The sequence below is a fragment of the Colletes gigas genome, unplaced genomic scaffold, assembly GCF_013123115.1.
Source record: "Colletes gigas isolate AHSC1104 unplaced genomic scaffold, ASM1312311v1 Colletes_gigas_Sc00023, whole genome shotgun sequence".
Taxonomy (NCBI): Eukaryota; Metazoa; Arthropoda; class Insecta; order Hymenoptera; family Colletidae; genus Colletes; species Colletes gigas.
In genome coordinates this window covers 412,483-427,787 of record NW_025106652.1, presented here as the reverse complement: position 1 = coordinate 427,787, position 15,305 = coordinate 412,483, and the positions used below count along the sequence as shown (strand labels likewise).

The 15,305-nt window shown below is 38.7% G+C and overlaps 1 protein-coding gene across 1 annotated transcript in view; it reads right to left on the bottom strand.

Moving 5' to 3' along the window:
• Positions 1 to 237: 237 nt before the first annotated feature.
• LOC122401248 (beta-1,4-glucuronyltransferase 1) overlaps positions 238 to 15,305 on the bottom strand; it is a 59,325-nt gene continuing 44,257 nt past the window's right edge. Inside the window, exons 2-6 of the mRNA XM_043403270.1 lie at positions 14,495 to 15,045; positions 10,492 to 10,869; positions 7,009 to 7,344; positions 5,996 to 6,238; positions 238 to 3,523 (exon numbers count right to left, since the gene is read on the bottom strand). Coding sequence (XP_043259205.1) covers positions 3,326 to 3,523; positions 5,996 to 6,238; positions 7,009 to 7,344; positions 10,492 to 10,869; positions 14,495 to 14,863 — 1,524 coding nt within the window. The 5' untranslated portion in view covers positions 14,864 to 15,045 and the 3' untranslated portion in view covers positions 238 to 3,325. The remainder of the gene's footprint in view (positions 3,524 to 5,995; positions 6,239 to 7,008; positions 7,345 to 10,491; positions 10,870 to 14,494; positions 15,046 to 15,305) is intronic.

Genomic DNA, 15,305 nt, shown 5'->3' with positions numbered 1-15,305 from the left:
AAAATGATTGTAATTGACCCCTGCAATCGAAAATAATTTTTTTAGAACAATTAAAAATTTTTTAATTTAATTTTTTAATAACTTTTTAGCGAAGCCTCAATTAACAAATTAATATTCTTGATTTTCGTCTTATTTTGGCCTCTAGAACCTCCCATTAAAATTTCTCTCACGGGTGGCCGAACACCCTCTATATGTATACTATACAATATGTATATGTTAATTTATAAACGTGTTTTGATTGAAGTCGCATCACCGAGAGTACTTGTAACTAAAAGAAGTCGATTAATTTTTTGAGAAATTGAAATCCGGTGCATCCCACGGGGAATTCCATTTTATAAATGGATGTCTGATTATGTGTCACGAAAAATGATGACACGATTTTTTTTCTTCAATTCCAAGAGTACTCTTAGCGATGGAATCACACTTTTTTGTTATCTCACTCATTTACTGTCATGATTTGTTCAACGTCTTTATTTTTTTAATACTGTACTCGCTAATATGATCAAAACTGATCAGCTTTTCCAAGGTAAATTTTATTCACTTTATTGTTTGAAGATACAACAAGATAAAATCATGTGCACCTCTTTTCTGATTTCACCAGAAAACTAAAATAAATGCAAAAAAGTTTCTTGCGTCGAACATCCCAAGACAGTACGTTTATTATTTTAAAACGTCAAAACTCACATTTATTTCCTAATTAATCCGTGTAAAATAGTAACAGTTATATTATATTTATGTACTTATATAGTTAAAGGTGTATATATATATATATGTATATGTATATACACACACGCACACATTCATGCATACACAGTTTAAGATCCGAGAATAATTCTCAAGTTGATCGTATAATGATACGCGAAATTGCATTTGCGTAATAAATTTTTTAGCTCACCAATCTTTAAATGTGTTTTACACGAATTCTTTTTTACTAATTATCGAGGAAAAGTATTAGCACATAATATTTACAGAGTTATGGAATACTTTTATCTTGCGAAGATTTCGCAAGACACAATAAAAGAAATAATTATGCTGTTCTCAATTAGATTCATTGCAATAATTTATACATTGCAAAGAATAGTTGAATTTCTATACGACGATCAAAAAAATCAACGTTTCTTTATCGATCACCGATTACTATCACTGGAAGCACCAATTCTCTTTGACAGAAATAAAATAAAGTATATAAAGAAATGTGTTAGCCTTAACGAGTTACACTAATTAAAAGATCATTAAATAACTAATGACTTGACGTTTATTAATCGAAAGCTTTTAGGATAACTGTCCTAGTAAATTGTTATCAAACGTGTTCCTCAGTCTTGGAGAGTAAAGTGTTTCTTGATTCCTGGTTAGTTTTGTGTTTGATTTTCCTTCATTATTTTCGTCGAAGAACGAAATCGTATCAACGAATTTTAAGACCTGGACAAATCGAAGAAAATTCTGCGTGTAACTTAACTGTTGCAATGCTCGTCTCGCAAAACCTTTACGTTCACGCTTAACGTAAGTTTTTCAGTACTTATGCGTGCATTTGGTTTCGTATCGTTTTAATTAAGATACATAATATGATTAAGGATTAAATTGCAATTAGTGTGGAATCGTGCTTTTAAAACTCGAAAATAAGAAGCGAACAGTGAGGTAAACAACGAATGGTATTCTGGTCTGAGTTTAAGATACCTTATTGCGTAGGGTACTAGAAATAAATTCCTATAAAATTAGAGGAACCAAAAATTATTGATTGAAATGTAGAATTTGTGTTTACTGTAATATATACCGCTGAAATTAATCAGAGGACCGCGTACTCGAACGAGAAATGTTTGGACAGCCACTCGTACGAACGAAACGTTCAATACAAATACTAGGTTGTAGAACGTACCGTATTTCCTCTCATTCCAGATGTTGGTTTTATTTAATTGTAATTACTTTGAGCAGCTCACCATTTTGGCGTACCTTTGCACACATGCTTGCATACTAATGCGAGTTCTGTTTCCTCTTTTTGTTTGCAAAAAGAGCAACGGTCGGAGAAAACGTGGAATGAGATAAAATGCACACGATCGCTAAAAACTACAAAAACCTTGTAAATAGTCAGAGACAGGAATGGGCACGTTCCAATCATTCTGTAACTGAAATACATTTAAAATACCGAATACATGCATTCAGTGCTTGGAACAAGTGACGAACAACAAATATTGTATTCATTCATACTGCATTAAATACTCCTGTACACTATTTTGTACTCGGTATCCGTTTAATGAGGAATACTTCAGAGAATGGTTCCAGACATTTTCAGTCAAACGAATCGCTTTGTATAAATGCACAATACCGAGTACAACACGTGAATACATTAAATTCCAATTCTACCGAGGCGTGACTTTCGGCACAGAGTTTGAGTAACTGTAGGTTCTCTAAATAAATTAACATACTAATGACGTGTTATGTATTATTAAGTTGCAAAATAGATAAAAATAACGTTACTATTAGTAGCTAGCAATTAATCAAACTTAGTGCAAGACTCAAAGCGATATCTCGGTAGGTAATGGACAAACAGGCTGCACGTAAATAATGTCTTCGTCGTACAGTGGTGCACAGCTAAATTTCCAAGAACCTATCCCCGCTCATCCTCCAGCATTATGTCGAGTTCTCGACATGCTATACTTACTCGTTCCCTGTAACTATTCTTCTTCTTTGCCAATGTTCGAGTTCAGTTTTATAAAAAAATACCCCACCATGAAATTTAACCGTGCATTATTGTAATATGTTTAGCCCATCCCTGTAACAGTTATACACGAGGCACCATTTTAAATGCTAATATGTACAATTATACTTCCTAACACGTTTCGGGTGAAAAATATGTATAATAAGGTTCTTTTCGTAGCCGGAGAGAATCGTACGATCATCGCGAGAAACATTTCTAACACTCCTATCGTCGGGGCCGGTCAGTTCCGGTCACTATTCCCTTCTGTTTTTTTTTTGCTGTCGCCGTTTCGCGTTGCACAGAATTCAGCGTACGAGAAACAATGGAGCGACGCGTTAAACACGGTGCAGGAACCAACGATTACAGGAGAAATTTGCTCGAAGGAGGTCGTCCCTCCGCAACCTAACGATCTATACTTTCGGCACCGTTCGATTGGCATTCGTTTTAGGACAACTACGAATCACAATATACGTTCTTCGGATTTTCGGGGCCAAGCGCGACCGGGCGAACCTCGCGAGTTCCATTGATCTTTTGCCGCGTCTGAAACATTCTAGATGTCAAGGATGATCTCGGATGCTGCCACTTGACAGGAGGACACCTGTGGAGCACGCGACGCGCTCGAATCTCCACGGGCTACACGGCACAGCCCTTACGTGTTCCGTAAAGGATTTTCAATTCCGGTATGATTATCTTCTTGATCAGCGCGTTCGTCTTTGCGGTGAGCATCTCCCGATGCGCGTCCTTCTTGAAGATCTTTATGCCAGGACGATGGACCAGGAACGAGTTGTCCAGTATCAGGAAGTCATAGTCGAGGACGCACAGCGCGTAGCCCTGAATCAGAAAAGATCCGACCATTCTTTTTAGCACTCTTGCTGTTAAGAGCGTTTAAAGCAGAAGGAACAAACGTAGAAGAAAATAGTACAGCGGAACACGATTGGCATGGACAATTATTGCGTTCCCGGTGTATCAGTTTCGTTGAAAATGAAATTTATATTTATGTTTAAACGTATACAGGGTGTTCGCTTAACTTTTGCCCACCTTTTTCCGAGCACTTCTGTTAATCTAGCAAAAAATGTTCTAACAAAAGTTTATCAATGTCTTATGTACTACAAGATAAAATACTGAATTTAAAAAAATTATTATTTTTTCAATAAGAAATCGAGGTCATCTTGATTTTTTTAAAAAGCATTGCATATTTTTTATTTCATATTATTATAGCTTGTGTTAAGACGAATTCAACGACCTGCTATAGCATGACCTTCGAATAACCTTGAACTGAGAAAATTGATTTTAATCAGCAAAAACGATCAAAGATGGAAATTGCTTTATTTTAAGATACATCAATCGCCAAATTGATAAGTTTATTCCAAAAAATTATATCATTAAATAAATTCAACGAAAATAAGAGTACCAAGTCGGCTATGAGGATGAATCTTGAAAGTTTAGATGATCCAGTTGATAATAACTTGTGACAAAATTATGTTACAACCTATGTTCAAACTGGAATCCATCTTCTACAGCATAGAACTCTGCTCTCTGTACTAAACTTCTAGTTGTCACATCAATTAACACATTTCGATCTATGTTACTACATGAATGTATTATTCGTTCTCGGAGTTCTTGAACGTTGTCAATTGGTTTTTCGTAAACAATGGACTGCAGATGTCCCCAGAGATAAAAATCTAAAGGGGATATATCTGGAGAACGCGGTAGCCAGTGAATTAGACCATGTGTTCCTATCCAATGATTTCTGATTTTAAAATCGAGATATTGACGAACTATGCGGGCATTGTGGACAGGGCATCCATCTTGTCTTAAATACATGCTGTTTCTGATATTGAGTGGAATATTATCTAATAAGCCTGGGAGTTCTTCTCGCAGGGAGTTAAGATATCGTTGCCCTATTAAGCTTCCTTCGATGAAATATGGTCTGATTAGATAGCCATGTAAAATTCCGCACCTGACATTGACACTAATTCGAACTTGAAAATTACGTTCTCGTATCCAGTGTGGATTTTCCACAGACCAATAATGTTGATTATGACGATTAATGATGCCGTTATTTGTAAAACATGATTCGTCGATCCACAGAATTTTTATTAATATTTCAGGATCGTCTTCCAAAATAGTAGATAGCCACGCACAGAATGTCAATCGTCGACGACCATCAGTATCACGTAGTTGCTGGACTAACGTCATTTTGAATGAATGATACTTATACCACTTCAAAATAACATGAACACTTTTTACGGACATGTTTAATTCGTTCGCTACTTGTCGAATAGACGCATGCGGGTGAACTTCAAAATAACTCAATACTAGTATAGCGTTCTCCTCGTTGGTAACAGTATTCTTACGTTCGGTATTATTCTTTTCGCCAGGAAATTTACCATAGCGAAGTAGTGATTTTTCAAGATAACGAAAAGAATCCGCGGAAGGACAAACTCTATTCAAAAATCGTTCTTTGTATAAAACTACTGCTTTGCGTGCATTTCTTCCACATTCGTAGAAGACAGCTAACATGTCGTATCGTTCTCTTTTTGAAAACTAATTCATTTTTATATGATAAATTATAAGAAAGCACACGATACTACGACTGGGTTACGACTGGATTACGACTGGATTAATAATACCTTCCTCTCGTTTGACCATTGTTTCACCCGCTCATCATTTTGTTTCTCTTCTCGGCTATTGTTACCCGCCTTCGGTTGTTGCTCGCCTCACATACACACATGCATACACTATTTCTTACAATACTAAACTGTCAGCAAGTTAGTAAATAGTTGAAAATCTAATAACAGCCTTATAATGAAAGTAAACACTAGATTATCGTGAAGCCGCAACGGAATTATGTGGCATACAACATCTCGATTACGCATACCGTTTCTACTGATTGAAGTCAATTTTCTCAGTTCAACATCATCCGAAGGTCATGCTATAGCAGGTCGTTGAATTCGTCTTAACACAAGCTATAATAATATGAAATAAAAAATATGCAATGCTATTTAAAAAAATCAAGGTGACCTCGATTTCTTATTGAAAAAATAATAATTTTTTTAAATTAAGTATTTTATCTTGTAGTACATACGACATTGATAAACTTTTGTTGGAAACATCTTTTTGTCAGATTAACAGAAGTGCTCGAAAAAAAGGTGGGCAAAAGTTAAGGAAACACCCTGTATACTGTTGGTGTTAAATAAATCTTTCAATGATATCGAAGTATGCAGCTGTTGGTCAGATTATAAAAGATCTTTTCCTCGATACTGTTTAGTTTCTAATTCGCGATCGATATTTGATTCGCACCTGTGTCATTTTGTCGCTCTTTCCTTCCCAACTGAGCCTCTCGTCGTACAAAGGGTCATTATTGGTCCCGATGAAAATCGGTTCCCAGTGAACGAAACTTCCGATCCTTTTGCCCACGTGAAACACGTGGAGATCTTCAGTCTCCGGTGTCTCTTGCCATTCTTTGCTTCGAGGAACATTGTGGCAACCGGAGCACAATTTCTTGTGGAAAGGAATAGCCGTGCCAGCCTTCAGCATTTGAATCTAAAAAAATAATCCTCAATATCACACTTTGCTTTTCAATAAAGGAAGAATTTCGTGTATTCTTACTTCTATTTTTATTTTGTATCTTTATTTATTTTTATAGTGCTAGAAAACGATACGCGAGAGAATCGAATGTAATATTTTCTAGAAATGCGGCCAGTGCAGTGGCGAGCTGCACTTCACAATGGCGGCACTAATTGTACGCATCAAGGTCCACGGTCAAAGGAAGCGCCATTGATTAAACGACCCTCGCATTGGTGTCGTTTAATGTATTGTCGGATGTATTATGCAGTCGTTGTAGTACATTTTTCATGCGTTTAATTGTCGTCAAGTTCGCATAATTTAAATGTCAAATGTGAATGGACTCTGTTGGAATATCCACCGATTACTTTTTCTAATGGCGACGGGTTTAATAAGATTTTCGTGTGGGTTTTCCCCTAGGGATCTGGACGATACTTGTTACGAAACAACGAAACGACCGTTTGTTGGGATCTGAATATTCTAATTAGAGGTAGCTTTGTTGCGTGAAGCTAATTAACCGAAGGATACGACAAAAGAGTAGAGTTGATTAAGTAAAGTACTTGGGAATATAGTGGTTTTATTCTTGCTTGGAAGTCTTTTACGTTGTAAATGATCAGTATTTTTAGATTACCGTTTCTTTATCGAAGGAAACATCGTAAATCTTTCAAACTAAAGCCAAATAACTTTTTCCTGTTATTCGAATAAAAACTGTCGTTTGGAATTTGTCAACTCTCAAAACCCGCACTCACCAAATGCGTCTTGTTGTTCGGTGGTTGATTCTTCTCGTCCACTTCGAAGATAGACAGTACAAAAACTTTCGGATTAGGCTTGTAAAGGGCCGGCTGATCCTTTCTCCTAATCATATTGAGGAACTTTGCAGGCAAATTTGGACTTGGATACAGCTCGATGTCGCTGGCGAACACGTAGAACGTCGGCGCAGACTCTCGCGCTATGTTTCTCCCGACGTTCACGGGATAGAGCAACTTTTTCTCATTTTTATACATCTTTGAAAGCGTGACGTTGATCCACGGCGGCCCCAGCGTGCAATTGTACGTACCAGACATTACTTTCTCCGATGGCGGTACCTATTTCCAACAAATTAAACAAATACTGAAGAGATATTCCGGTCTAAACGTGAAATTTTTAGGCACTTTTCGTTGCTTTACGAAAGACTGCTTTTGTATCGAAACAACGGAGATCAACGTTTAAGTTTAACCGTAGTTACGACACAACCACCCTAACAGTTCAATCATGATACCAAGCGATTACGAAATAACCAAATATTAGGTTGGTGCATATGAAATGACGGTTTTTCTTTACATGTGAACGTTTGTCTCCCTGTTTTCTTTATGCTTTTGTTTTTGGCATAACCTCGTTTATAGTCGTACTGTCCATTGCCAGAGTCACATTTCAAAAGTGTTCCCTTTTGTTCTTTATTTTGAATTTTATACCGATATGAATTCTACCGATATTCGTGTAATTTTTTTATATGAGTACAAACTTGGTAATAATGCTGCAAAAGTTGCACGCAATATAAACCAGGCGTTTGGGGAGAATACTGTTAACGACCGAAAAGTGCAGCGTTGGTTTGAAAATTTTCGGTCTGATGATTTTTCCCTACAAAATGAACCGCGTGGAAGACCCAAAACGTCTGTGAAAAATGATGCTCTGAAAACTGTACCTACAAGGGAACTTGTTACCAGAATGAAAGTTGACCATATAACAATATTGCGACACCTTTTTGAAATTGGCAAGGTGAAAAAATAGGATATGTGAGTACCACACGAACTAACCGAGTAAAATAAGTTGAATCGGTTGAACGTATGCTCATCATTACTAACCCGATTTCATCAAGTGCCATTTTTCGATCGGATTATTACTTGTGATGAAAAATGGGTCCTTTACGAGAATAGGAAAAGGTGTGCTCGGTGGCTTGATAGGGATGAGACTTGTGTTAATACTCCAAAGCCATCACTTCATCCACGGAAAATTTTAATAACAGTTTGGTGGAATGTGACTGGAGTAATTCACTACTCATTCCTCCGAACTGGGGAGACAATTACAGCCGAAAAGTACTGTCAGTACATTGATGAAATGCATGAAGAATTCAAAATTATACACTCATCATTTGTTAATCGGCATGGCCCAATACTTCTCCACGACAAACGCTCGGCCGCATACGTTGTACAACACAATTGCGAAATTAAATGAATTAAAATATGAAATTTTGCAGCACAGCTTATTCACCGGATCTTTCGCCAACCGACTTTCAGTTTTTTAAACATTTAGAACAGTTTTTACGGGCTAAACAGTATGAAAATGAAGACAGCCTGAAAAATTCTATATTAGAACTTATTGATTCTAAAGATCAGAATTTCTTTAGTTAGGCCTCTATGCATTAAAATCTCGTTGGAAAAGTGTATTGAAGCAAATAGAGCATATTTTAATTAAGTAAACAGCTTTTGAAAAAAGATATGCAGTTTTATATATTCACTTAAAAATCCGACATTTCATACGCACCAACCTAATAACTATGATAGAGAAACAAACATGAGTTCAGCAAACCGAAACGATCATGCATATCGATGATACGGAGTTACGAAAATTCAAGAAACTTAAAATGCCAGGGAGAAGTGGTTTTTGTGACAGTACTTTTCTATGGCGAAACTCTGTTATTAGTTTGCTTTCCAGAGGTAAATCATCGATGCATGCATGTAATTCATTAAAACGTCATACCGCAATTACATTTTCTAATACAAACGCGCCAATTTTGCGTCATAATTATACACACGTAAGCGAGCAGTACGCTATTTTCAGGTAGATTCGCCTATTAAAAAGTGAGATCGCGTATATGTGGGACAGGGCTGAATAAGTAGCTAATTTGTTTTCGTATCCAATTAATACTTTCTCGACCTCTTATTCCGATCTACTTTTTAAACGGTTCTCGCTGGAGGATGCTGTATTGTGTTTCAGTCTTGTTATTCGATACAATAAACCAATGGGCAGGTCTAGAATTCTTCCTATCGGATGAACGATTATGTGTTAGACTTTTCGATTCGGTGCGTTTTCGTAGTCACAAACAATTAACACATCGCGTACGGGTAACGCGATATCTCGTCTACAGCAAGCAGAACGTTGTCGCCGGGTGTCGAGATATCTCGTTTTCATGTTTTTTCGATACAAAAAAAAGAAAGGAGAAACTATTTTCAAGCGGAAACGTGATATTTTATTACAAATTTGGAAAAATAAAATGGAAGTACGAATGATTTCAACAATCCATAAATTTGAAATGGTTGAGTGTACTGGAAAATACAAAACCATTATAATCTAAACATGAACGGCGTCGACCTCGCTGACCAATATCTGTCATATAACTCAATATTGAGAAAAACAATTAAATGGCCGAAAAGGGTGGTGTTATATCTCATCAACTTCGGTCTATTCAATGTATTCGAAATTTATAATTTTTGTAATGATAAAAAAATGAAATATAAAGATTTTTAACTGGCTATGATGAAATTATGGACATCGGAAGAAAAGTCAATAAATACGATTGTGGATATTGAAGAAAGTATTTCAAATACAAGAAATCATATACGCATCAATCCACCATTTAGACTCTCGGGTAACGTGAAACAGAATACCCTTGAACCAATAATAGGCAAAGACAAAAAGAAATTCCCAACGAAAAAATGTAAAGTCTGCTTGTTCAGTGGAAAAAGGAGCGAAACTAAATATAGTTGCAAATTGTGCCAAACGTCATTGCACAAAAGAGAATGCTGTACCAGATATCATACTCTAAAGCATTATTCAGGTGTGTAAAACAAATAATAGTTAAAATGTAAAAAAGTCTACATAATAAATAGATGTATAAAAAATATATAGTAATATTTAATAATACCTAACTCAGACCTAATACCAAATGCGAATTAAAAAAGTGCATATATGTATCGTATAAAGTGTTTCTAGAGTTCCGAAAATATGCGGACCCTGTAAGCACGTTGAGCGAACAGAGTGCGGTACGCAATGTGTTAAAAACCAATGAGAATGATATACACATGTCTTTACAAATATTTTCTTTCGTTACTCTGTCGTTTTGCTGAATAAAAAAATTTACAAAAAAATTGGTCTCTTGAGCGGATTCTTGGAACCGATGGGGACAGGAAACCAATGAATTTCCCAAGGCAAGGCCAAAGGGGCCGAGAACCTGGGAAGATGGCGGTCGTATTTACCACTTTTGGCACGTGTTTGCTGCTGAAGAATACGTGGAAGGTGACCAGCTGGGAGACCAGCGGACTGCCACAGTTTCTCGAGTACTTGATGGCGTCGAGGGTCGCCGGGAAGTCTGTGCCAGGGGCATGCATCGCAATCGATATCGGTGCCCTCCATCGCTCCAGCAGAGGTTCCAGATTGTCCAGGAACGTGTAGTCCGCGTGCGTGGTGTACGTCACGCTTTCCCAGCATCTCACCGCCATGCTCATCGGCACGTAATTGTAGAGGACCCAGTAGTCGCCCCGCTGTGCTCTTCTAGGCTCCGACGACTTCTCGTTGCAAAGCACGGCCTCCTTCAGGCTCATCGTCGGCCGGACGATCGGCGCCTCGTTTTTCACCTTAAAGAGAAACCAACGGTTAAACGAGTCCATCGCCGTCCGTAGCTGGGCGTCGAGTGACTTTCTGTACACCAACGCCGGAGACGCTGTTCGAATCTTGGGAGGAGAGCAGAAAGAGAGTCCTTCTGGTCAACGATTTAAGTGAAACTTGAACTTGTGGATCTACTCCTCTAGAACCATCCATCTTTATTCGTCGACTGATAAATTTATATTTCAGGAGACACGACCCTCATTGGGGTACGATTGCAAACCACACTTTAAAACAGACAGCATAGAATCAGAATTAAGAGTAATTTTCAATTCACTTGAAGATTCCTCGCGAATGGTATCTAATTTTCGAAAGCTATCGTGTGGTTTCGCCCTTTAACCCTTCGCTGTAACCCCGGTCCGGGTTCTAGCGGGCCAGTGGGTCGAACGAATGCAAAGGGAGAAAGGTCGGGGAGCACGAGAGTCGATGGTAAGCGTGTTCGTTTCAATTTTGCACAGAGTCGGGGAGAGAACTGAAAGGGAGGAGGATGCACGTGGAACGTTCCGTGTCTGAAATATTAAACCGAACAGGAACCGAATTTGCTGGCTGTGTTCCGTTTGACGCGTTGTAATTTTTTGAGACTCTCTCGGGAGGACTGTGTAATTCCACAGTCTGCTCGGTCTTTAATCTTTGATCGTTCTTTATGGCCACTACGATGCTACCGAATCGATGTCTCGAGAGCTCCAGGGTCAATTTAAGTTCAATTGGAAAATGAACGATACTATTTCGGTTAGTAAATATTTTATTCCACGATCATGAATCGAACGAATAAAATATTTTCACTGTGATAAATTAACCCCACTGTCCATTCGAGAGTTTCGATCTTCAAAGTCGATATTGAGAATGATCGAGAGTGTTCGTTCGAGAGTTTTATTCTTGAGAATCGGTATCGAGAATAAAAGCCCTTTCACACAAGCAAGTGGAAGGACCTTCGTGCTGGTAGCCGGTCCTCGTTATTCGTGAGGTCGAGCCTTGAGTTCCCGTGTGAAAGAACCCTCATTCTAAATGCTGCGTCCACTACAGCGGAGCTTCTTAAGGGGTCTGGTAACTCTAGAATATTGAAAAATTCAATTTTTTTTTTTTGGCTTAAATAATAGTTTGAAGCCTTAAAAACATTATGCGAAAGGTCTCAGTGTCGGAACAATGTTTTTGCTGAAAATTTAGAGCCCCAAACGATGACGTGTATCTGCGTCCTGTAGCGCGTTAAATGCATTTTCCTCGGAACTATGTTTTACAAAACGGTGTGTAGCATTACTCCAGTTCTAATTAATCAATTGCTTTGAAAATTTACAGTTATCTTTACTATTATATTTATTAGGCATTGACGATCCGTTTTTTTCAAAATTGTCAAATAATTCTGCAAAATATTCGTAATAAGAACTCGTTTTTGCGTTAAAATTCGATTTTAAGTTTCAAATATCTGCCACATTGTTCATTTTTATATAAATTGAAATGTCTCATCGTCAATGCCTAGGACATTTATCATAGTTAATGGAATATTTCGGTTTTTGTTGTACATAACAACCATTTTACCACAATCCTGCACACCAGCTGGGCATCAAAACAAGAAGTGGCTCGGGGACATGGCGCTGTGTAGGCTTAATCATAAATATTTTTTAAACATTGCCAAGGGTTTTTTTCAACATTTGTTATACCTAAATACAGTGCAAAGTTTCAGGATAATTGAATGCTTACTTTATCTTCAGTGTTGCTTAAAAAAATGCCTCGTTTTCCATACCGCTAGAGGTACCAGACCCCTTAAACTATGGATCGCGACTCTTCAGAGGTCGTGTTAAAATTCTTTGGGGATCGCGGACAAAACGAACAGGAAAGAAAAGACAAAATGTTTTGCAAAAATGTTAAACCGACTAAATCCTACCATTAAAATATCAAAGTATTTTACATAAGAAGCGAGAAAAATGCAGGTACACTTTGTGTGCTTAGTTAAATATACTTTGTACACTTTGTTTTACTTCCACAAACTCATTGGAACATTCTATGTACAAAAGTATTAAAGTACAATGTTTGTGAAATCAATATTTTGTGATATGTTTCACAACGTTAATAAACCGCCTGGGATTGAGCGTTGTTGATAGGTAGATTATATACTCTCGAGATACAACAAAATGTTTGCAATTGCAACACGTGCGACAAACATTGCATCCCGATGCATTTTTTATGCGAAATTTTCCGAGGAATTTACGACTAGTATGTTAAAAATAAACCAGTGCCGATTGGCATGCAATTTCGCCATTGTTGGCGGTTGCGTTTGTTTTGTCTTATCTTTTCTTTTCCTGTCTGGCTCTTTACTAACAAAATCTTGTTTATCTTATATGCAAGCTATTAACGATCAAAGTCTCAGAATTTTGAACCATTTGAAAATCCTTTTTATAAATAATAGATTATTCTGGGTGCCAGACTTTACGTAAACATTACAAAACGCTCGAGAAAAAGTAGTTTGAATGCAAATCTAGCAGTAAAAATTAACAAAGGTTGAAAAAGAATACGTATCGATAAAGTCTACGCATACGACAGGGCAGTTTTGTCGTTAAAGTTTCAATTCGATTAAAACGACGAAAAACGCTGAAAGTTCTCCAAGGTGTAACCGTTTGGGCACTTAAGAAGGGCGTTTTTACGATATGGTTGCAATGTACCGCTCTTTCGACTCGGAAAACCCGTAGCAAGAGTTACGCTTTTCAGGTCCAAAGAGGCCATAACGATGTTATATAAAGACGATGGCTTGAAGGTTTATTAGCAGCCATAACCTCCGACCACTTAGGCCTGCATCTGCAGTACAACCCCAGTCGGACCCTTGTCCCCTGTTACGATATTGGTGTCGTCCACGCATAAAGATCACGTAGATTGTGTGCTCCCCTAAGTGTGTCCACTAGGAAACTTTGTCAAGGACATTCTTAAAGCTAAAGCTATCCCTCTTTAAGGTATCTTGCATCTAAATACTCCCAGCGCACGAGCAACTCGGAATTCTATTCTTCAGTTGCACTTTTCATTTACTGCAATTAAAAGAACTTTGATCTAATATCGAGGACTCGTCGATGTCGTGTCGGTTAAACAATGGATGTTGGGCCGCGTTTAGGGCATCGTTTGACATCGATCCGTTCCTGGGTGCAGTCGTGTGTCCTGAGAAAACTTCTTGGCACAGTTGAACGTCTGCCAATAATTTCACTGCCCCTTTGCGTTTCTACCGTGTCGCTTCGGTGCCCCGTGCCAGATATACATCACGTTGAATTACGGAAACAAGCGACAGCGTAAAGTATCGTAATCTACGGCCGTTTTAGGGGGCATTCTAATCCCGGACACTTTGGAAAAATCGATTTATTTCATTTCTCATTTACTTCTATAGCTCGGATCTTAAAAGTATGGCGTTGCCATTTCTCGTTAAACTAGCTCTAGACACTTTGGTAAAATCGATTTCTTCCGTTTCTCATTCTTTTCTATAGCTCGAATCTTGTAAGTATGGCGTTGCCATTTCTCGTTAAATCAGCTCTAGACTAGAATGCTCCCTTAAAGGGTTGATTCGAGTTTCTGCCCCTCGAGGAAATGTCACTCGTACAAAGGGTAGAAGCCGCAAAAGACTACCGTCTGATTGCGTCGCTGATCCGTCTTGTCCACAGTCTCGACCTTGGCCTCGTTGTTGAGGGTCGGTTTCGTGGTGAGGAGCCTCGCCCTGGCCAGTTTGGTCACGTTACCGCCACGGGAACCCTTGCTGCCTGCATCCTTGGTAGCGGGCACGACCGACGACGACGCGGCGCCCTTCTGCGTGCCGTTGACGAGATCCACGGTGCTGAAGGTCTCCGATTGCAACGGCGCCGCCCAGTTCGTCGGCGGTTCCTCGATCCAGGGCCCGGAGGAGCCGAAGTGGGCGCACACGTAGAGCAACACGCAGATGTTGAGCACTACCGACACGCGAAGTGCCCAATTTCTACGCAGTATGCTGAACATGCTCATTCTCCAGCCTCCCCCAGGTCCGCGCTCTAGCTACCGCGGCTCCGTCGACCCGCGGTGATCCACACCGGTGTCCTCGGTGATCTGTTCCACCGTATCTCCACCCCTGCGGGGCCCGGGACGCTCCGCGATCAGGATCTGTACATCGTTCCAAGGATCCACAACCTCCCCCTTCCGACTGCAACCTGCAATACGGAAGGAATCGTCAGCCCAGGCATCGAGAAGAGACAATTTTAAATATTTACGGGGTTAAGGAACAACTTTTCGAAATTCCTTAGAATTTCTACATATTCTACACCAAAATACACGTTGTTTGCATTTTGAAATATTAAAATCCTCCAATCCGTTCAGGAGTTATGATGTTTTAAAGATAAGCATGCGGGCAACCATTTCTGACCTCACATTAGATTTTCAGTAAAGAATTTTTTTCTCGAAACTGCGTAGG